The sequence below is a fragment of the Saccopteryx bilineata genome, chromosome X (genome assembly GCF_036850765.1).
Source record: "Saccopteryx bilineata isolate mSacBil1 chromosome X, mSacBil1_pri_phased_curated, whole genome shotgun sequence".
Taxonomy (NCBI): Eukaryota; Metazoa; Chordata; class Mammalia; order Chiroptera; family Emballonuridae; genus Saccopteryx; species Saccopteryx bilineata.
In genome coordinates, this window is record NC_089502.1 from 131,852,452 (window position 1) to 131,876,568 (window position 24,117).

The 24,117-nt window shown below is 41.9% G+C and overlaps 1 protein-coding gene across 1 annotated transcript; it reads left to right on the top strand.

Annotated features, from left to right (window-relative positions):
* Positions 1–1,808: 1,808 nt before the first annotated feature.
* On the top strand, positions 1,809–19,369 carry EIF1AX (eukaryotic translation initiation factor 1A X-linked). The gene is made up of 7 exons (XM_066249220.1): positions 1,809–2,038; positions 7,522–7,605; positions 9,681–9,784; positions 10,549–10,599; positions 13,041–13,122; positions 14,670–14,761; positions 17,021–19,369. Exons 1-7 carry the CDS (start codon positions 2,023–2,025, stop codon positions 17,024–17,026), a joined length of 435 nt encoding a protein of 144 aa, XP_066105317.1. The 5' UTR covers positions 1,809–2,022; the 3' UTR covers positions 17,027–19,369.
* Positions 19,370–24,117: the final 4,748 nt, after the last annotated feature.

A 24,117-nucleotide genomic window follows, 5' to 3' on the forward strand; every position in this document is an offset into this window, starting at 1 on the left:
AGCAGAGAGGGGAGCAGAAAGGGGCAGGGGTGAAGAGTGGGAAGCATCAACTCTCCCATATGTGCCTTGACCCAACCAGCCTGGGGCCTCAAACCTGAGACCTCAGCATTCCAAGTTCGGGTTTTATCCGCTGTGCCACCCACAGGTCAGGCTCCAGGTGCCAACTCTTTATAAAGACCTTATCTTCAAACATAGCCATGTTCTGAGGTATTTAGGAGTTAGGAATCTAACAAGTGAATTTTGGGAGGACACCATTCAGCCCTTTACACTGAATTTAAGTCTTCTCCCTTCCCTTCCTTTCTTCCTTCCTGTGTATAATGGGCACCTACTATGTGCTAGACACTCTGCTAAGAGCTGGTAATAGTAAGCAACAGATGTGGTCTCAGCCTAAGAAGGTTTTCAGCGAGGTAGGGAAGACGTATTTATAAAGTAGTAACAAATGTCGTGCAGATGTTATGCTTTGGTAATGGGGATGGCAGGAAAGCCTCGCCCTTCCCCTCAGACTCCCATTCCAGTAGGTACGTGAAAGGGCTGCGTTAAAGCAGAAGTGAGGGAGCACGATGCGGGAGGTAGAGGGTGTTAAATTGAGTGGACCCCTTGTAACTGAGGAGCCACTGAGCCACTTCATCCGCAGGTGTTATAAGGTACCAAAAACTACAGAATTACTATTTTAAGAGGCTTGGAGAACATTTTATTAATTTGGGTTAAGGTGTGCAGAGAAATTGTGAGAATAGTCTCTGTACTGTGTGATTGGCATAACCAGGATGGCCCTTGGCATTGTATTGTAAATGCAAAGGGGAGGAAAACATGGGTTCCCAGACATTCCACCACACCTGTGAGGAAAGGGGTGAATGGCTAGCCAGGTGCAGGGAGAGAAAAGCCAAAATAAACCTTTTCTCATAGCAATGAGCCATTTGCGGGCATCTGTCCCCACAGAAACTACCTCTCCTATGTAAATGCGTGTGGTTAACACGTGTGACTCTGGACAGAGAGATGGCGGATAAACACTAGGAAATATAGGAATGTCTTTTAATATGTAAAGAGACATCTTTCTACCATTGTGTTGATTTGTAAATTTTGTTTTCTCCAAAATGATGTATGGCTTGCAAATTGAACGTGGTCCTATCATGTTAAAGGACATATGACTATAACCAATAGTGGTAAAGGGCTCCTAATTACAATTTTTGCTTCTGTACTTCCCATTTGCAAAACTATAAAAACTAGGTAGAACAAAGGGCCAGCGCGCTCTCCCTCAGATTTCTGTTGGAGCTACCGCCCTTGGCCAAGCTAGACAATAAAGCTTTGATGTGTAAACGACGGACATTGTTCCTGTCTTTCATGTTTTGGGTCCCTCCGAATTTGGCTTAACATAACCATATCAACACAATAAATTAAAAATAAAAGCTAAAAAAATATGCACCAAAAACAGATCAAAATCTTTTTTTCAAGCAAATAAATACATAAATACTTCTGTTTAAAAAAAAAATCTGAGATTACAGTTGATAAGTTAGCTGCCCAAACCGTGTGAGACCGGTTTGTCACGAAGAAGAACTCGGGGGTCACCCAGCAGCGGGCGCTACCTGAATGTGCCCTTTGCTAGGATGTCTGGGCCCTGCCCACATCCTCCCTGTCTCCGCCTCCTCCCGCTCACGACTCTGCCTGCCCTGTGTTCTAACTCCGTAGTGAACGCTCTGGGAAAGTGTCCTTTCTGCTTTCACAAAGGGGCGGGGAGGAGGTGTGGTGAATCGCACACGCATGCGCATTGGAGACCGGGGGGGGGGCCCAGGCGGCGTTGCAGGGCGGGGAGAAACGACGCAAGCCGACGCGACGCCATTTGCTGCGGCGGAGCGTGGGTGCTCGTTGATCTCGGAAGAGCTCCGTGTGGAGACTCCCGCGCACGCGACCCAGTCTCTCGTGCCTGCTTGATACCGCGCGGCTCCACGCGTTGCCCCTCGTGCCCCTTGGAGGAGTCGCCGCAGCCAGCGTCCGAATAGAAGACGCCGCGAGGCCGCCGTCACCGCCATGCCCAAGAATAAAGGTAACGCCGCTTGAACCCCGAGACCGCGACTCCGCGAGGCCGGTCTCCCTGCTCTGCCTTCGGCTTCGGGATAGGGCGGGCCGCGGTGACCTTCCTGTCCGCCCGGCCTGCCGGCGGCTGGGCGATCCGAGGCGATTCTGGGCTGGGGAGAAGACCTGGGGAGTTCCTCCTGTCCTCCAGTTTGGTCACATCGGGGTGGAGCCGCCGCCATTTTTGTAGGGCCTCCTGCGGGGAATGTGGGTTTGCTCCTCGTTGGCGCCACGGTGACCGCGGCGCGATGGGGACCTGTGAGGAGGCTCCACCTGGGGCTGCCCGGGCTTCGCACGGGGCGTCCTCGGCCTTCCCGGGCGGGGGGAGTTAAACCCTGGAGGCATTCACTTTCAGAGGGTGATGCTCGCTCTAGTGCCCATCAGGTACCCCCGCATGGGTTTCTTTACGGACAGTTGTTGAATATTGTCGACACTACTCTCCTCTTGAAAATTGTGGTCGGAACCTGGATGCATTTTTGACATTCGTCTCTAGAAATTTACCTTTCCCCATCCCTTGACGGAGTTGAACTGTTTTCTCCCCAGAATACTTGTTCCATATTTAGGCAAGTTTTCTACTTTCGTTTCAGATTATTATATGTATTGTGCTGGGAGTAACTTTAAGTAAGTTCCCTCCATTCTGAAGTTCGACATTCACAAATTGTCAGACGGGAGAAGATAAGTTTGTTTAGAATTTCCAAAATGGAAAAGCCTAATTTAGGTTAAAGCAGAACAGTCCTGAAGAAATTCTCCCGTTTTAGATTTAAGGGAGTTTCTGCATTTTAAGTATCCTTATATTTTCTCAAAACTCTGTAAGTAGAAAATGGGAAAACTGTTTCTGCCAGGAGAGCAGCGTATTTCAGAACCCACAAGAAGTTTCCTTTGATTATTCATCCTGAGACCTTCTGCCTTGACTCAGCCTACTTGTGTTCTCTTTTCTGTTTCACAGCCGGCTCCTCGTTCTACTTCATTTCCTCTGGAGCTGTCACTACTCATTTTTATCCCTGGGGATATTTCGGTTCAGTTCCCTCTGGGCACTCCAACTTAGTCCCCTTAGAAATCGGATCGGTCCATTTTGTAGCAAGGATTTTACTGCTGCTTATTCTGGGAACGGGTGATAAAATAGGGTTTTTAAAAATCACAATTTTCTCATAACCTATATAATCCTTATTTCCGCTGAGGTGGTTACTGGATCACTTCAGTATATATCTTATTCTCTTTTATTTCTAGCATGAGATTTCCCATTCCTTCACTAGACTGTAAGCTGTAAAGGGCAATAATAGTATCTGTCTTACTCACATTGGATTGCTAGCACTTGACACTTAATAGATGCTCAATAAATATTTGTTGGATTAAGTCACCTGCCTTATGTTGAGTCCACCCTTAGGTGAATAATAGGTTCCCCTTTGGTTTTCAAGGGGACGGGACTTCTGCATTAAACCACATCTGGTTCACTAGCCTCCTTTAAAGTTCATTCCATTACATGGTGATAAAATAGAGGAGGGGTGATCAAGGGATGGTTAATTCTGGTAAATTGACAAATAATGAATCACTTTTATAAGCATTTGAGGCATACAAAAATTGTAGATAATGCAGTGAGCAGCTGGTGCTCCTTTACTCTAAACTTGAAAATTACAACAGATTCAGTTAAAGCCCTCTGTGTCTCCCTCCCCAATTCCCTTCCTCTCAGAAGGGAGGAAGAAACACCATTCTGAACTCAGTGTTTATTGTTCCTATATATGTCAAAACAATGTTATCTTACTCGGAGGAATAGTACTTCTCAAGACCCCTGAGTTTTACGAGATGAGGTTTAATGTAGAGATAAATGTGTTTGTTCCTCTTTATTGGAAAAGCCAGAAGCCCCGTGACTATAATCTTGATGATGGTTACACAAATAAGGGTATAAATTGCCTTAAACTATATGTCCAAAGACTTTAGCTTTGGACTGATTCTTAGCTTATTTCCTCTAGATTCTGTCAGCTTAGTACCTCAGGAAAAGGTATCATTTGGCCCACTCACGAGCATTTGGGATAAGGTACTCGCACACTTTGAGGTCTTGACTACCTTTGATTTTAAGATGACCACTCCTATGGCTCTCCATGGAGCGCCTTGCCTTACCTCCTTTCTCCAAGGCGTTCTTTCTTGCCCCTCTCTCTCCTAAGCTGCAAGGGCCCTATATTTGCCTCTGTAGCATGTTTCCTAAGCCCACACAGTTCACTTTTTCTCCCTCTGACTTTCTGAATAAATTGTCTCTTACAGTTTGGGGAAGAAAGAAAAGTCACCACTTTTTTAGGAAATACGTATATGGATTACTCTTTTACTCTTCCCTCCCTCTGTATCTGGTCATAATTCTCTCATTTCCATCTCAGAAGTGCTCCTTTTATTATTGCTCTGAATAATATTCCAATGTATGGTCTCGTACTACAGTTTGTCCATTCACCTACTGAAGGACATCTTGGTTGCTTCCAACTTCCTCTCTTCATGACTAACTCAGCCTGCTTCATTCAATGTATGGTAAGGACAGTAATCTTTTTTGTTGTTGAGAGAGAGAAACGTCAATTTGTTGTTCCACTCATTTATGCACTCATTGTTTGATTCTTGTGTGTGCTTTGAACTGGGGATGGAACCTGCAACCTTGGCGTATCACGACAGCACCAATTGAGCTACCCTGCCAGGGCGAGGACAGTTACCTTCTGACCAGTTTTCCCACCCAGAGGATCATGTCACACCTCTGCTTTTTGTTGAAGTATTTTTTAAAAAATATTTTTAATAGTAAATATCTTCATGATTCAAAAGTATAAAAAGTGAAATTTCTTTTCCTAAATGTATCCCATTGCCAACTAGTTCTCTTTCTCACAGACATTGTTAACTATTTCATATGTGCCCCTCTAGAGACATTTTATGTGTGTGCGTATATAGGCAGATATGAATATCTTTTTATATCAGTGGTGGCTATATGTTCTTGTTCACCTTGTTCTTTTTATTTTTAAACTTATAGTAGGAAGAACTTTGAATACAGTATATACAAAAGTGTACTAGTGTGATTGACTCCTCATGTACTTGTGTCCTGGCCCCAGGCAACATCAGTTCATGGCTAAACTTACACCATCCACACCAAGTCAGACCACATAGTCTACTAAGTCTATGTCTTAGTCTCCTTTAATGTGTAAGTTCCCAATCCATTCGTGTTTTCTTTTTCTTCATAATGTCTTTAGTGAAGAGAACAGATCACCTTGTAGAATTGCCCCCACAGTGTGGGTATGGGTTTTGTTGATTGCATCCCTATTGCACCTTGCTTTTTGGGTTGTTGTTTTTTGATGGGTTTTATTTATTTTTTTTTTTTTTTCATTTTTCTGAAGCTGGAAACGGAGAGACAGTCAGACTCCCGCATGCGCCCTACCGGGATCCACCCAGCACACCCACCATGGGGCGAAGCTCTGCCCACCAGGGGGCGATGCTCTGCCCATCCTGGGCGTCGCCATGTTGCGACCAGAGCCACTGTAGCGCCTGGGGCAGAGGCCACAGAGCCATCCCCAGCGCCCGGGCCATCTTTGCTCCAATGGAGCCTTGGCTGCGGGAGGGGAAGAGAGAGACAGAGAGGAAAGCATGGCGGAGGGGTGGAGAAGCAAATGGGCGCTTCTCCTGTGTGCCCTGGCCGGGAATTGAACCCGGGTCCTCCGCACGCTAGGCCGACGCTCTACCGCTGAGCCAACCGGCCAGGGCCTGATAGGTTTTTTTTTTTAGAGCAGTTTTATATTAATAGAAAACTTGAAAAGAAAGTACAAAGTTCTCAGATACTTCCTCTCCCACCAATTTCTTCTTACATGAGCCAATCTAGATGTTTATTATTAACTCAAGTCTATAGCTTATATTGAGCTTCATTCTTTATGTTGTACATTTTATGGGGTTTTTTTTTTTTTTTTTTCATTTTTCTGAAGCTGGAAACAGGGAGAGACAGTCAGACAGACTCCCGCATGCGCCCGACCGGGATCCACCCGGCACGCCCACCAGGGGCGATGCTCTGCCCATTCTGGGCGTCGCCATGTTGCGACCAGAGCCACTCCAGCGCCTGGGGCAGAGGCCACAGAGCCATCCCCAGCGCCCGGGCCATCTTTGCTCCAATGGAGCCTCGGCTGCGGGAGGGGAAGAGAGAGACAGAGAGGAAAGTGCAGCGGAGGGGTGGAGAAGCAAATGGGCGCTTCTCCTGTGTGCCCTGGCCAGGAATCGAACGCAGGTCCTCCGCATGCTAGGCCGACGCTCTACCGCTGAGCCAACGGCCAGGGCCCATTTTATGGGTTTTTGACAAATGTATAGTCACTCATATCCACCATTACAGTATGATATAGAATAATAGTTTCAGTGCCCTAAAAACGTGCTCCACCTATTGTTCGCCTGTCCTTCCCCCAACTCTTGACAACTACTGATCTTTTTACTCTCTCCGTATTTTTGCCTCTTCCAAAATGTTATATAGTTGGAATCATACTATTCAGCTTTTACAGATTGGCTTCTTTTCCCTTGGCAATATATGGTTCCGGTTCCTCCGTGTCTTTGGAGGGCTTGGTAGTGATTTCTTGTTAACACCGAATAGTGTTTCATTGTATGTACGGACCACAAATTCACCTGTGAAGAACATCTTACTTGCTTTCAAGTTCAGGCAGTTAGCATCTTGCTTTTTAACTTCAGATGGCCTGCTCAGTGTATTCTGCAGCAATAGGATAAAATTCCGACTCCGGGTCGCCAGGCTGGTCACTTTCCCCCCACCATCACAAAATCTGTGTGTCCCATTCCAGTGGCCCCACCATCACAAAATCCGTGTGTCCCATTCCAGTGGCCCCACCACCACAAAATCAGTGTGTCCCATTCCAGTGGCCCCACCATCACAAAATCCGTGTGTCCCATTCCAGTGGCCCCACCATCACAAAATCAGTGTCCCATTCCAGTGGCTGTAAGTTTACCTTTTTTCTTTTCTTTTCAGTCATCTCCTTGCACTCCCACCTTTTGTTGGTGTGGGGGAATTAGACAAGAGCGACAAGACATTTTCATAAAACTTATCAAAACCTGCTGTATCTCCCACATTGGCCCATGGTGGCCACTGTAGGAGGGCTTCAGTGAGCGGTGTAGTCAACCGAGAGGTCGTTATCTTTATGAGTCAGGGCAGTTTGCTCATTGAATGCAGATGTCCTCAGAAAAGAATCTATATACTTTCATATAATATCTGCTTTGGTTTGTTTGCATTTTATGTAAAAGAATTCCAAAAAGAATCCCCAAGAAGGCTGGAGGAGTGACGAGATATATGTATTTAGTATGATTCGGGAGTATACATTTATTAATTGAGTAACTAAATTATGTGAACTTTTTAATATAAGTGATTTTTAACAACTGTTTTATAAGCCTTAACTTAGTTTAGGGTTTTTTCCTACTGTTTTGTGGATAATGTCTTTTCTTTCTTTAAATTAGGTAAAGGAGGTAAAAATAGGCGTAGGGGTAAGAATGAGAATGAATCTGAAAAAAGAGAACTGGTCTTCAAAGAAGATGGGCAAGGTAAGCGTCTTCATACGTTAGGTTTCTTTTAGAAATATATATTATTTTGGAATTTTAATTTCTAAACCTAAATGAGATACTGTCTGTATTCCTGAGCAGTGAACCGCATGCCCCTTTTCTCATTCCCCGCACTTGACAGCCTCTCTCGGTGACCGTTTCCTGCAACACTCGGTTCGCATTAAGGATTGGTGGTGGATCTGCAGTGTAGGTCTCCTTGTTTGGCGTGAACACTCATAAGAATGAGTTACGCGGTTCAGGAGGAATTAAGCCTCAGAAGTGCTGCTTGGCAGTTCCCTGATGTAGTGCCGTGGTTTTCAGCCACGGCTCCGCCAGAAATTTCCTGTTCTCTGCTGGCCCCGCTCCTACAACGTCAGCGTGGGTGACTGCTGGTTTAGGGGCCTTTGGATAATAAGTGGTGTTACACAGCATATGCGGTAGACCGTGGGTACTTGACGGATGAGTCTGAAGCCTTTCCCTCAGTTCTCCGGTGTCATTGGCATATAATTTCATAAAATATAATAAAATGAAACTGAACATTTGACCTTTTCAAATCGATTAAGACTTTGTAAATGCCAGACCAAGATATTTAATCCTAGTTTCTTATATTTTTATTTCGGGTAATTTCAAATCTTCAGAAAGCTGCAGTATTTAGTACAAAGAACTTCCCTTAAATGACCCTTTGCGTGCATGTGTGCGTTTTTCCTGAACCATTGAAGAGTTAGTTGCAGACGATGTGATCCTTTTCCCTTACTACTTACTTCACTGTGTGACTCTTAAGAAGAGGTGTGTCCTCTTACATAAGTACAACAGGACACCCAGGGAGTTGAACCTGAAAGTATATATTCAGTATGATTCATGTTCAAAATTTTCCGGTTATCCCAATAATTTCCAGCACTTTTTACAAAGAATTTTTTTTATTGTCTTTTTATAGAACTTTGGTGATTTGTTCAGGCTGGGAGACCTTTTTGTTTCTTGGCCTTAGTCGTTCTAGCCCCGTGAGCAGTGGACGCGATGTTGGCTGTCTCTGCTTTTCCTCTTGCACGTACTCCCCCCGTTTGGGGAGAGGGGCTGTCTTTGAGTTGACCCGGAGTGTTGAGGGTGCTGGGTTCACTGTATGTAGTCTGACTAACTCAGTTCTACGTGTCAACCCCATAACTGAGCCTTTCAAAGTGCCATCTGTGTAGTTGTCAGTTAGTGGATACCCTCTTTGGGGGTTAGTCTAATGCGCAGCCTCAGTGAGCTAAAGGCTCAGAAGTGGTGCACTCCCCCCACCAACCCCCACCCCGTGTCTTCTGCCATTTAATGACAAAAGAGACAGGCCCACGGGCAGGCTAATGTAATTAGAAGTTTGGCATTTTGCCTGAGAACATCTTTCATGCTTTACAAAAATTTTTTAAACAATCATTAAGATATTCTAATTTAATAAAGACATAATTAATGTTTAAGCTACTTTTATTTTCCAAATGTTGTGTTAAGATTAGCCTCTAAAGGTTCTAAGGGGAAGGAGGTCTAAAATTGGGAAAGGCTTCAAATATGAGAGATCAGGGAGGAGTGCTGTGTACATTTTGGGAAAAGCCACCTTGATCTCCGAAGGTAAAGCAAAGGGACAGCTTGTCAGAGGCTTGGTCGTGGCTCTGCCATTAACTAGCATGGGAGTGTATCACTCCCTCCCATTTATTTTACTGCATGTCTTTATTCCAGCTAGTACACCTGTACGTTCTGGTCAGTTTTTATGTGGACCTCTTAAGTTGCTTTTATCAAAAGTTGCACAGTAGCCTGACCAGGAGGTGGCGCAGTAGATAGAGCATTGGACTGGGACACAAAGGACTCAGGTTTGAAACCCCAAGCTCTCTAGCTTGAGTGTGGGATCATAAACATGACCCCATGGTCGCTGGCTTGACTGGAGCCCCCACCCTTCCATCAAGGCACATATGAGAAAGCAATCAATGAACAACTAAGGAGACTAAGTTGATGCTTCTCATCTCTCTCCCTTCCTGTCTGTCCCTCTCTCTGTCTCTGTCACACACACAGACGGTTGCACAATGTCTTACGCCCTTTTCTTTTCCCTCCCCCAGAGTATGCTCAAGTAATTAAAATGTTGGGGAACGGCCGCTTAGAAGCAATGTGTTTTGACGGTGTGAAGAGGTTGTGTCATATCAGAGGGAAACTGAGGAAAAAGGTAGGTGTGGAGATTTGAATTGAACACACCTTTGTGATTAAGGGGGTTTTTGGGGGGGGCCACAGACCTTGTTTTGTATTTAAAGACTCACTTGCATCACCTATGTTGTATTCCTGCCAAAAATATTTAACCTGAATTTAATCAGGAAATAATGAACAAATGCAAATTGAGGGACTTGCAAAACAAATGGCCTGGCTTTTAATACATTTTCAGTGTCCGGAAAGGAAGAAAGGCTGTGAGCTATTAAGGTTAATGTTAATGTCAAATTTTCTGAATTGTGATCATGAATGGGCTGCTTGCATGGTAATGACTAATTTCCCATCACAGCAGGTGTTCGGGCAGACTTATTAATTAGGTCCAGTAAAAGTCCTCCAACTCTAATTTTATGGTTTTTAAAAATTATTTTGGTGTTTTAATCCTTTTGTTAGCAAATAAAGGAGGGGAGGGAAGGAGATGAAGTCCCATTTCTAATTTTCTATTATATTACAATGGATGGATAACTAACCACTTTAAGTGGTTCACTATGAAAAAATACATTAAATTTTAAATTTATTCCTCTGGAATTATAAACTGTTAAGTAGTTAAATAAGAGTATATTTTAAACATCGCAATTACAGAAAAGTTGAAACGCGCACAGCTGCTTGCTGTAGTCTATTTCCCCCTAGTTCTACATGTAGGTACTTAAACCACGGTCGGGTGAATAGTGTTTACAGGAGTGCTGACCCAGTGTTGCTCTTGATTCTTTATTTTTATTTCTTTTATAGGTTTGGATAAATACCTCAGACATAATATTGGTTGGTCTACGAGACTACCAGGTAAAAAATAAATAAATGAAATTTTTATTGTTCACTTGCTTGACTTTGCTGATCCTTTAATGTTAGGACCGAGAGTCGTGACTGTATCTGATCAGCCCCCGCCCAGTGTGCCCCTCGCCATTGCATCAGCAAACATTTCAGAAGGGCTGCTTCTGTCTTGGGCATTGTACTGGGTACTCCCTCCAGGGAGTATGGTTCCCCACTGCAGTCAGTGGGATTCACATTTTCAGTGTAGAAGGAATACAAGCCATGCAAAATCTTCATGAAGCTGAATGGTCCTTTTTCTTACTTTGATATTTACAAAGTTTCCCTTTTTTGCAATGAGTGATAGTATGTATAGTAGTAGTTTTATTAGTGTTCTTAGTTGGCCAAATAAAAATGTAATCTTATGTTGACCCTCCTACCCCAATTAAAAAAAAATGTAGGTTTTGAAATCAAAATTGGAAACCATTACTCACAGGGCTACATAATGACACTCCTTTTCCATGAGATGCTTATGGCCTGGGAATGGTGGGAGTAAGACAGGCACATGTACAATTACAGTATAAATCATGATGTGAGTATGTACGCTAAATTTTGATAAGAACTTAGGTAAGAACATGGTAGTTATGCCTCATGATCTCAACCTGGGACATTGTGGGTTGGTAAAATTCATTTGGTTCTACCTATTGGAACTCATCATTATGTGTTAAGATACACTGTGAGTGACAAAATGTTTCTATTTTTATAACTTTGATTTTTTTAAAAATTCTCTATATATATTCTAGGATAGTTAAAATCTTTACTTTAAATCAGTGGTTCTCAGCCATGGGTGATTTTTTTTACATCCAGGGCATTTGGCAGTGTCTGGAGACATTTCTGGTTGTCACAACTGAGAGAGGGGACAGTGCTGCTGTTATCTAGTGCAGTGGTCCCCAACCTTTTTTGGGCCACGGACCAGTTTGATGTCAGAAAATATTTTCACGGACCGGCCTTTAGGGTGGGATGGATAAATGTATCATGTGACCGAGACAAGCATCAAGAGTGAGTCTTAGACAGATGTAACAGGGAATCTGGTCATTTTTTTAAAATAAAACATCGTTCAGACTTAAATATAAATAAAATGGAAATAATGTTAAGTTATTTATTCTTTCTCTTCGGACCGGTACCGGTCCGTGGCCCGGGGGTTGGGGCCAACTGATCTAGTGGGTAGAGACCAGAGATGTTGCTAAACATACTACAATGCCCAGGACAGTCTCTACAAGAAAGAATTATCTAGACCAGTAGTGCTGAGGTTAAGAAAAACTGCTTTAAACTCATACCATTTTAATGTCCTTTTTTTTTCTTTTGATCTCAAAAATAATCGCACAAGTAAAAAGAGCTCCCTGTTTGACAGATAGGAAACCAAGGTTTTGAAAGGTATAACATTCTGACCATAAGATTGTCATTTTCTGGTTCTTAATCTCCTGTAATTCTTCTTCTCTGCCCCTGCTAGGGACCAGTAGCATCAATAGCTTTGGGAACTTGTTAGAAATGCCGGTCCTGTCTACAGCCATACCACCCTGAATGTGCCCAATCTTGTCTGATCTCGGAAGCTAAGCAGGGTCGGGCCTGGTTAGTTCTTGGATGGGAGAAATGCAGGTCCTTGGACCCCACCCCAAGCCTCCTAAATCAGAATGTGCATTTTAACACAATCCCCCTGGGCTTCTCTGCACAGTCCAGTTCTACTGGTCTATCTTCGGGAGGTGTAAAAACTCCACAGGAGATTCTGATCAGTTCTGCCCTAAGAACTGCTGATGCATGGAAAGGTGCATGCATTTCCTTAGCTCGTTATACCAGTCTCCATTTTTTAATTAGTTTGTGGTACAGTTTTTTTTTAAATTCATTTCTCAATTTTATATTTCAAAAGACTTCTAATCAAAGGGTAATGGTAAAGAGTTTTACAGGATTGGGTCTGCAGAGGTCTGCTTGCTTTTTTTTTTTTTAAGTGAGAGGAAGGACAATAGAGAGACAGACTTCCGCATGCACCCGAACCAGGATCCACCTGGCAACCCTTGTGGGGGGGGGGGGGATGCTTGAACCAACTGAGCTATCCTCAGTGCCTGGGTGCAATGCCCAGACTGAATGTGCAACTGGCTGCCGGAGGAGAAGAGCGAGAGAAGGGGGACTGGGAGGGGAAGAGAAGCAGATGGTTGCTTACCATGTGTGCCCCGACCTGGGATCAAACCCTGGACATCTGTACTCCGGGCTGTTGCTCTACCACTGAGCAAACGAGCAAACTGGCCAGGGCCAGTTCCACTCTCATTAAAGTGAGAGCTGTGAATATCTTCCCTAAGCTTGTTGATCATTGTTCTTGTATGCATGCAAGCTTCATAGTGGGTTAAACCTGAGCGTTTTTCAGATTGTAGGAGAAAATGTAATATTTTATCATCAGCTCTAAAAGTTATTTTCCTCTTTTCAAGGATAATAAAGCTGATGTAATTTTAAAATACAATGCAGATGAAGCGAGAAGTCTGAAGGCATATGGCGAGCTGCCAGAGCATGGTAATGTCTGAGTTACTGTTTTAATCTGTCAGGTTGCTGTGGAATTTTGGTAGAATTTTGTGGGTTTGTGTATTTACTTTTGAGCTTACATGGTTTGTTTATTCTGACTGACTATACTTCCTAATACTAGATGCCTTAAGAAAATAACTTGGATTCTGTTTCTAATAAGGATACTTTTGGTGAGGAGTTATACTTTGTAAGCCCTGGGCTTCTGCATAGTACCAGTGAAAGGAAAATTTTTGTTAGAGTGGTTTTTTTTATTCATTTCTCAAAGACAGCATCAGGATTTGTCTCCTTTAGATGTGGACCAAGGACAGTAGTTAGGCACTGTTGCTGGTTTCTGTCAGTCAGTCTTCAGTTGCTCCTGCGCCCAGTGTCGCGGTGTCCCGTAGGGTTTGTTAGGCCAGCGTTCTTCGTTTCCTCTCCGAATACAGCAGTCCTGTCTTCTAAATGCAGAAAACTTCAGTAAAACAAAAATAAGTCCCTTACCGCCTTACCAAAGGGGAAGTATACTTTACATACTATTTTATATGCCTGCATTTTTTACTTCGTAGTTATTGGTTTTTGTTTGCTCTGTTGCATATTAAGGAAACGATATGGCATTTTATATTACCACTATATCTTATATTTTGATATGTCTCCAGACCATGAGAATACTTGCAGACATTTATGAATTTTTAAACATATAGGATTATTATACTAATGCTATATACATTTTTTTTTTAATTTTGATTTTACTGTGTACATTTTAAAGTATGCCCTAAAATAGAAAATGAAAAATGGTAAGAAATCATTCTGGGTTTTTTCTTTTAAAATATTTATTTTTTAATTATTTTTTAAAATGTCACTCCACTCCCTTTGGAGACCATGGAAAACCTGCTAAAATTAATTACTTGACATTCCTAATCTAGAAAATATTAATATATCTGGGAATAGGACTAGCACTTTCTGGTTCATTTTCGTTGCTTAGTGATAGCGTGATTTAACCAAATCTTTCTGATTGATGAGTCTGCTGATTGGTGAGTTCTTGGCGTGTGCACAAACCTTTTTTAAAGCATAGCCGGTGCCCTGGCCCGATTTCTGGGTTGGTTAGAGCGTCATCCCGAAGCGCAGAGGTTGCCAGTTCAGTCCCGGTCAGGGCGCAGACAGGAACAGACTGATGTTCCTCTCTCTCAAACCAATACGTAAAAAACAAAACAAAACAAAGGCATAGCTGGAAGTCGTAATAGCTTCAGAATTTGTGTAATTAAAGCCTGCCTTACTAAAAGTATGTAAACAAAGAAAATTATAATGTAAGTACATTTTAACTTGACTTAGCAGTCACTTTGTTGGAGGTTTTGTTGTATAAAATACTGTTCTGTATAGTAGGGTTGTTAGGTTGAAGCTAGGATCTTTTCTGATAATAAAACTTTGATTTAATTAAAAGTTTGCGTTTGGGGAGTCTCCGTTTATGGTTCAACATTTGATATCAAACCACTTTTTGTGGGCAGTTATTCATTTTGATAGCATCTTGGATATGTTTATGAGTATATTTGTTGTTTCTTTAGCTAAAATCAATGAGACTGATACATTTGGTCCTGGAGATGACGATGAAATCCAGTTTGATGACATTGGAGACGATGACGAAGACATTGATGATGTAAGTGGTTCAGTAGTTAGAGTACTCACTCAGTAAATAACTAGTCAGTCAAGCTGTTTATGCTTTGAGAATTCATCTATTTGCAACAATTCTCCCTAGAAAGTTCGATAGTTGCTTAGGTAATCTGAATGCTAGACATTGGGAGCATAACTCGTTTAAGGGTGTCTAAAGAGATCACTATTAAGGACTTTCGTTGTGAGAAATACAAAGAAACATGCTTTCTCCCAGTTGTAATACTACTTATTACACTTGATCTTAGCCAAAAGGCCAAGAAGCGATGTAATACTACTTATTAAAAGAAGAATCCTGTTTGAACTAGCTTGATAAGAAGCATTGAAATTACAACATACATTAAAGGCTTTGTTAAAATCAAAGCCTTTTGCTATTATGTGATTTTATCCGTTGGATATACACTGTTGGCAAGCTCTCGGTTTGGAGTTGATTTGCTTATTTTCAGAAAAATGTATTGGTTTTTTTTTTAGCAGTTAAAGCATTGATGCTCACAGGAGTAAATGCCTCATTGCCCTTCTGATCTTATCATATTTAAGTGAAATTCAAACTTAGTTTTGGGCAATATGAATTTATTTAATAATTGGGAGGGGTATTTTAAATGACTCTTAAATCTAGTTTGGGCTCTTTTCAACCCTCTTTAAATAAAAATATGGTTCTGAAACCAGCTGTGTATATAAGTCTAAAAATACTAATGTTTGATTTGCTTCAAAGATGAAATTTTCATATACCTAGAGCAGTTATTCCTGACCAAGATTGTACAACAGAATTCATAGAAAGCTTTTCAAAAATATAAAGAGTGATCTTGGGAAAATCTGAGTTGGACATCACACTGAGAAACCCACCACCAAGATTCTACAATTAACATTTTCCTGTACTTGAGTTATCATGTATCTATATCTACTCATCCATCAGTCCGTCTTGTATTTTGATGCATCTCCAAACCGTTAGAATATGCACAGGCACCCTGGCCGGTTGGCTCAGTGGTAGAGCGTCGGCCTGGTGTGCAGGAGGCCTGGGTTCGATTCCCGGCCAGGGCACATAGAAGAAGCACCCATCTGCTTCTCCACCCCCCTCTCCTTCCTCTCTGTCTCTCTTCCCCTCCTGCAGCCAAGGCTCCATTGGAGCAAAGATGGCCCAGGCGCTGGGGATGGCTCTGGTCTCAACAGAGCGATGCCCCAGATGGGCAGAGCATCGCCCCCTGGTGGGCATGCCGGGTGGATCCCGGTCGGGCGCATGCAGGAGTCTGTCTGACTGCCTCCCTGTTTCCAGCTTCAGAAAAATACAAAAAAAGAATATACACACGCATTTATGAATTTTTAAATATATAGTAGCACTATATTTAGCTTTGTACATTTTAGAGAACACTCTAAAATAGAAAATGAAAAAGGATAAGAAAGAATTACGCCATTCTATTATTTTTCTGACGTTGCTTCCTTTGGAGACCCTGAGCCAGAGGATTCTTGTGACTCAATTGCTAATGATCCTTTGACAGCAGATTTATAGGTTATATTCTGTGAGAAGAACCTGACGTAGAGTTACGACGTTTCAGGTTAAGGGGTGATCCAAACATTTGGACAGCTGAGCTGGGGTAGAAGGCCTCTTCGGGAATTGAGAACCTAACCAGAGAACACGCCTGAATAAGAAGCCACAGGCAGGGGTGATAGGCTGAGGACCTTGTCGGGAAAGATTTTCTAAGAAAGAAATTTCTGAATCTGCCAGTGCTTCCTCGGAACTGGGCCCAGCAGGCTAGCTGGGCAAAGAGGATCAAGACAGTGGTATTAAGGGGATCGCAGTTATCTTGAACATTTGTAGGGGTGGCTTCATTTATCACCTGAGAACCTTCTTCCCCGAGACATTTCTCTGTGGTGTATAGGTGTTCTAGCCTTCACTCTCTGGGACCAGGTTGACTGGAAGGTGGAGTATTTGGTCAGAACTACCCTTGTTTCTTTCTTAAGGAAATAATACCCCCCCCCCCGTGTCCATTTCCACCCCTAATTTAAAAATCGCTAGCTCCGAAAGGAGGCACTGCTCTTGACTGATCATATTCACTGTAACAGGTAACATCCCGGGGGAGGTTGTAAGGATGTACTGGCAGCAGACCGGAACTGAGAAAAGCATGGTGCACAGAACTTCCTCAGACCGGATGTTTCCCAGATTGTGGGGGGAGGGGGGGGGCTCCCTAACTGGTAGGCGGCTGCAGAACAAAAACTCATTTTTTATTTGATCTGATGTTGTTTTTCCTTTCAGATCTAAATTGACCTCAGCGTTTTACATTCCAACTTCTCTGAGGATTGTTCAACGATTTGGATTATTGGCTGTGGCCTATTAAAGATTAAAACTTTCGTTAATTTGATGTGCAATTTGTTAAAGCAGACTGATTTGTTTCTAAGGTATTTCTTTAAAAACTGTTAGTGCTGAATTAAGTGAACCGTTAAGCCCACTCTGTTCATTAGGTGTAACGGAGCTTATGCTCAAGGGGCACATCTGCTCTTTTTCCAACGAAACACTGCATTCACGTTCCCACTCTGACCATTTCCAGTAAGGACACAGGGGTTTGGAATAAACGTTTGCCCTGTACCCATGGATTATGCCCTAGTTCTGACCCGCCTGTTGACTGTACAGTGACTCTATATTCCACTGACCTACATGTACCCTTGAGGTTTTGATAAAATTTATGAGAGGCAAAAATCTTCATTGGAAGTCAGAAATGATTAGGTGTTTTTCATATTTAAGTAGCATGTGTCTATTTTTATACTAATTTTGATATCGCATACATTCTTCTCATAATCTTATTTTGCCATGATAAACATCAACAAAAAAGCTTTTTTTTTTGAACCTGGGTTTTAATAGGAATTTTGAACTTGTCAGGTTAGTAGTTGCAGAAATCGAACACTAGGTGGCACCCAGTATTGTAACATTGGAAATGCTGATATAGTTGTCAATATTTTCCTTTTTTTTTTTTTTTTTTTTTTTACTTACAGTGCATAGGAAATTTCCCAACCAAGAAGATTGTTTTGATCACATGCATGTATCTAGAATATTTTTACAAAACAAAAAGGTTATATATCATTTTATTTCAGAAATCCTGTACATGTAAGCTACAATTTTGAATGCTTTATAAACACATCAGTTATGTGTAAATGAAAATTTCATGACAACCTGTACAAATTAAGCCTTTCTCAAACTGAGAAAGAGAAGGGAATAACATCTTAGTGAAAACGTGGTGTCCAGTTTCTGAATGGAAGAACTGCAGTGGAGAAACATAATAAAGACTTCCATGCTACAGAGTGTATTATACCCTTTGTATTTAGGGTATATTTTATTGTGTGGACAGATTTTTTTTGCTTATGTTATTCGGCATCTAGATTCACCCTTTTTTTTTGTCATCAACTCTAGTAGCCTGATACTGAGGGCTGCACTGGTTAGATCTCCCTAGCCACATTGAAGTCAATGCAACTTTCAAAGAAGAGGTCTGTTACGTAGCATGTGAAGCTTTTGTCCTGCTGGTTTCCAGATAGCTTGGCCGTGCTAAGAAAACAATATAAAAGACAGTAAACCTTCACGTCTCTTCCAAAAACAACACAAATCTGTCATCCCACGCTTAGTGTAATTTCCTAAGTGCAAGCTGTGGAGTCAAAGTCAGGTTCTATAAAACACTGGTCAAGAATAGAGATTAAGAGTGGGCAGTTGCGGTTCATGTTTCTGATTTGTTCTAACTGATACAGTTCATGGTAGGAACGGTGCAGCTCGGACAGTAGTTTTTCTGCTTACCTCTAATACGGTTCATCCAAAAATTCTTTAAACATTCAACAGTGGCCCCAAATCATATGTTTGTTAGTAATTTCTTCTCATCTTGTTAGTAACAGCTAAGTGTAGTGCTGTTGCATCCTTGAAAATCAAATCAATCATTAAACTAGTTAGGATAAAATTGTAGCTCATATGAAACACTAGGGATTATTTTACTAAATTGTCTTTAATGTGGAAATGTATAGTTTCAGTGAACTCATATTTCAAATGAAGTATGGAATATGTTCTTTGGGGTTTGGGGAGTTTTTTTGGTTATACTCTGATTCCTAAAATACAATGCTATAAAGTGTGTCCCAAAAGAAAATGTTTGAAGTCCTGCGAAGAGATGTAATAGTTACTACTAACGAATTTGATAGGCTTTCATTTTTCATGTAGTATTTATTCCAGTTAGAGTATAAATATATTGTATTACTAAGGTGGCTAAATAACCAAACCAAGTGTTTGTGTAAAAAAAGACTTGCCAAGATTTGACTTGAATTTTTCCTAAACATCTGACTTCTTCAAGAGACCCCCTTTAAAGGAGCCTGTAAACAATGCATGATGAAAATTCTTGTATTTAAGGGGTGGCAGTCGGTTACTCACCAGATCTCTGGTATTGTGACTGTAAATATAGTTGCTTATAAAACTCTTTGTGACTTGTGGTTTAACTTAGTCTCACCTATCCTGTGTAAATATTATAAGGTATTGAATAACATCTTTAATAGATAAAAAATGCTGTCAGTATTGACTAAAGAGCAACCAAGTCATCAATTAAGTAAAAGCATGTTTCAAATAAAATACCTAGCTGGATTTATACTTTGTTTGTGTTCTGTACAGATTTAACAACGTTCAGTCCTCGCTGTGGCGTCACTGTTCAAGTATCAGAATGAAAGGGAGGTTCTCTATGTTACTGACTGTCATAAACATAAAAAAGATTTGTGTTGTGAGAGATTGAGATCTTGATGCTGTTTCACAAGAGGGAGTTTCATCTGTGCTGTTTGGACCCCATGAGCTTTCACACACCAATTTCGGTTGTTGATTTACCATAAACTACCATCGTTTAGATAGAGCCTTGTTTTCTGTTTTATTTTTTTCTTCTTCCTATTCAGAAGAGTAAAAATCTGAACTGAGTCTCAGTCTTAAGTGAGATAAGACTAGCCTTGCGGGCATTGAGAGTGAGGAGCTTGGAGGGTATTGGACTGTGTCCCAGTCCCCCTGGTTGCCAGGGACCTGGGAGGCAGTGTGACAGAGTGAAGAGCACGGCCCTGGGGTCAAGAGGCTGTGTGCCAGCCCCCACCCTGCCCTTGACCTGCAGGTGACCACGGGGACCTCCAGCATCCTGAGCTTCAGGCTCCTTCCTCCCCTGTGGGATGGGGATGGGGATGGGGAGGAGAGCGGCACCTGCAGCATCGCAGACTTAGTGGGGACTTGGTCTCTGTTAATGAATGCATGTTGAGCAGTGGTTACCACTTTCCGTCGCTATCCAGGATTGTGGGCAAGAACACGCACATCTCTGATACTCTTTGTCTACCATTCCTTTTACTTGTAGTCTTTGGATCCTATAATAAAAGAAACATGTAAAATATATATTTGTATATTCATGTTGACACTATTTAAAATAATTGCTACCATTCCCATTTAACTCAGTGTAAGACTAACAGATGGAAGCCTCTAAATTGCTTGAAGATGTTTTGCAAAATACCAACTGCTCTATATTTCTTTTAGAGAAAGTTCGTAGTTATTCATAGTCGCAGCTCTGGTCATATTTCATTCTTTAGTCTAATGAGTCCTCCTGCATCCCAGATTTATGAAAGCTAATTAGTACCGACAGATTTGGAGGTTTCCTATTCCATCATGTGGAATTATGTAAAAAAATGCAAAATAATTGCAGTGAGAAAATAATCTGAAATAACTGATAACACCGTATGCAATGATTCTTTTCAAACTGACATCTTTAACTACTTTGGTTCATGATAGTTTCTTTTCTGAAAATGTAATTTTTAAAAATTACATGTGATATAAATATATCTAGTTTTTATTTTTGTGGTTTTGGTTATTTGGTTCAGATAAATTCATTCAATCAGACTTCAAATATGGGATTGCATTTTTATGGTGAGTAAATTTGGTATATACCTGTGCTGCCAATGACTTTTTTGTCATGGTAAATCAGTTGTCCAGGATGACCTCAAAGTGCTAAGATCACATTCAACAGACGTTATTTTGTACTATGCAAAGATAACGTGGGTGAAGTAGGTATTTATCCTCAGGTCAACTTGCTCACTTGTGGTTTTTTGTTTGGTTGGTTGTAGTTCATTTATTGACTTTTAGAGAGAGATCAGTTTTTTTTTTAATTTTAAAGACTATTTTAGGAAAGAGAAGGCGGGGAGGAGCAGGAAGCATCAACTCCCATATGTGCCTTGAGCAGGCAAGCCCAGGGTTTCAAACTGGTGACCTCAGCATTCCACTATCCCCTGCTCCACCACAGGTTAGGAGAGAGATCAATTTTTTTCTTCACTTACCTATGCACTCATTGATTCTTGTGTGTGCCCTCACTGGGCATCAAACCCACAACCTTGGCAGTGCTCTATCCAAATGAGCTACCTGGCCAGGGTTCAACTTGGAGCACTTTTTAAAAAGCCAGTCTTTTCTGATCCAGCCCAGGCTTAGTTCAGTTCACAACTTGTAAATGGCAGGTCAGAATGTGGGGACAGATTCAAAAGTCTCATTGCTGATTTGACCCACTGGGCTGTCAGGTATAGAATTGGTTGGATTTTTGCAAATTTGATACAGTTTAATATATAGTTTATGATTTTTAATATCAGAAATCTAAGAGCAATTGGAATTTTCTTGATAAAGTTTATCTACCAAAAGAAAACATAGTAACTCAAAATTTTCTTAATCAATTTTAGTTCGAATGTTCCTGACCAGCAATAAAAAATTTTAATCTTATTAAATCCAACCCTTGAGTACAAATATTTGTAATATCTCATGGGACAAAATAGGAAGTGTTACATGAAGAAAGCACTTCTGCTCATCCTGGGAAGCACAATTGTCTCAAGGGGAAAAGTGTGATTGTTTCAGCTGCAAACTGGCCGCTGCTTTTGGTGGAACACCATTTTTACTTGAAAGAATTGACTGGTTAGCCAAACGGGTTTGTGATCAGCTCTTCTCACAGTGAATGAAATGAGTCTCACATCAAGGAGAACAACTGCTGCATTGGTGGCAGTGATAAAATTTGAGCTTGCAACTGAAAGAACTTGGAAAACTAGATTCTGCTACCACTAGCTTGACGGCTTGCCAGTCAAGACTTCTGAAGAGATCAGTGATGGTATTAATGAGTGGCTTTTTAAATATGGTGGAGCCCTGGCCAGTTGGCTCAGCGGTAGAGCATCGGCCTAGCGTGCGGAGGATCCGGGTGCGATTCCCGGCCAGGGCACACAGGAGAAGCGCTCATTTGCTTCTCCACCCCTCCGCCGCACTTTCCTCTCTGTCTCTCTCTTCCCCTCCCGCAGCCAAGGCTCCATTGGAGCAAAGATGGCCCGGGCGCTGGGGATGGCTCTGTGGCCTCTGCCTCAGGCTCTAGAGTGGCTCTGGTCGCAACATGGCGACGCCCAGGGTGGGCAGAGCATCGCCCCTGGTGGGCGTGCCGGGTGGATCCCGGTCGGGCGCATGCGGGAGTCTGTCTGTCTCTCCCTGTTTCCAGCTTCAGAAAAATGAAAAATAAATAAATAAATAAATAAATAAAGTATGGTGGAATGAGATGTTTTGACATTTGGAAAATCATGGCTTTGCCAATATTTTTCTCAGCGATGAGTGCTTTTTAATGGAATAGTATTTAAAGACCATTGATTCAGTGTTAGATTCCACACTGCAGGGAACCTTTCAGAAAGGATCATTTCTCAAGATTAAGTGTAGTATCAAACAAGAACATATACAGTTATCTAAAAAGGATATTAAAATATTTTCCCGTTTACAACTATGTACATTCCTCTGAGGCCAGATTTTCTTCATATGGTTTAACTAAAATAACAGACTCCAACACATTAAATACAAAAGCAGATACAAGACTCTGAAGAGATTTGCAAAAATGTGAAATAGTGCCGCTCTTCTCAATTTTTTGTTCTTTTGTTTTTTTCATTAAAAGTATGTTAAAACATTGGACTTCTTTTCGAACTAATGAAGTTTTTGAAAATTTTTCTGATATATCCCTATTCATAGATACAGCACACAAAATGAACCTCTCCTTTCAAGAACAACTGACCATGTTGCCAATACTCCATTTGTGCTTTCAAGTGAAAAAGGGTTTTGGGAAACTTAACACCCACTGCCATTAACATATAGAAGTTATCTGAGTGTCAATTTAGGGGTAAGTGAGGGGGTTGGTGAACTCTCTCTAAAAGACCAGATAGTAGCCCTGGCTGGTTGGCTCAGTGGTAGAGCGTTGGCCTGGCGTGCAGAAGTCCCGGGTTCGATTCCCGGCCAGGGCACACAGAAGAGGCGCCCATCTGCTTCTCCACCCCTACCCCTCTCCTTCCTCTCTCTCTCTTCCCCTCCCGCAGCCGAGGCTCCATTGGAGCAAAGATGGCCTGGGTGATGAGGATGGCTCTATGGCCTCTGCCCCAGGCACTAGAGTGGCTCTGGTCGCGACAGAGCAACGCCCCGGAGGGGCAGAGCATGCCCCCTGGTGGGCGTGCCGGGTGGATCCCGGTTGGGCGCATGCGGGAGTCTGTCTTTCCCAGTTTCCGGCTTCAGAAAAATTAAAAAAAAACAAAACAAAAAACAGATAGTAAATATTTTATGTTTTGTAGGTCATACAGTGTGTTTTAAACTCCATCGTGCCACAAAAACAGCTGTAGTCAACACGTAAACAAATGACTGTGGTCGTATTCCAATAAAACTATTAACAGAAATAGGTGGCGGGCTTGATTTAGCACACAGCCCGTGCTTCCAGCCCCTGCTCTTGAAGGGACTCTGAGACAAGGAATTTGAGAACCACTGCACTACACTACCAGATACAAGTTTGAAGATAATCAACTATGAAGTTAACCTAATGGGGAAAACAACCCCAGCAAACTTGTGTTTTTTTTGGGGGGGTTCTTTTTAATTTTTATTTTATTTATTCATTTTAGAGAGGAGTGAGGGAGAGAGAGAGAGAGGAGAGAGATATGGGGGAGGAGCTGGAAGCATCGACTCCCATATGTGCCTTGACCAGGCAAGCCCAGGGTTTCGAACCGGCAACCTCATCATTTCCAGGTCAACGCTTTATCCACTGTGCCCCACAGGTCAGGCGCAAACTTGTGTTTTTAACATGGCTCAAATAGATGTGTTCATAGATGATATGACATGTTATAAAAATGCCAATTCTCCACAAAATAACCTGACTTTAATATAGATACCATTTAATATTCCAGTAGGATGAGGGGTGGTAGACTGATTCTAAAATAAGTTCATGTGGAAATTATGAATTTCTAAGGGAATTCTAAAAAAGAGGAACTCCAGATTGAGTCACACCAGTGGTTCTCAAACTTTTTGAATTTGGGCACATTTAAAATCCTACA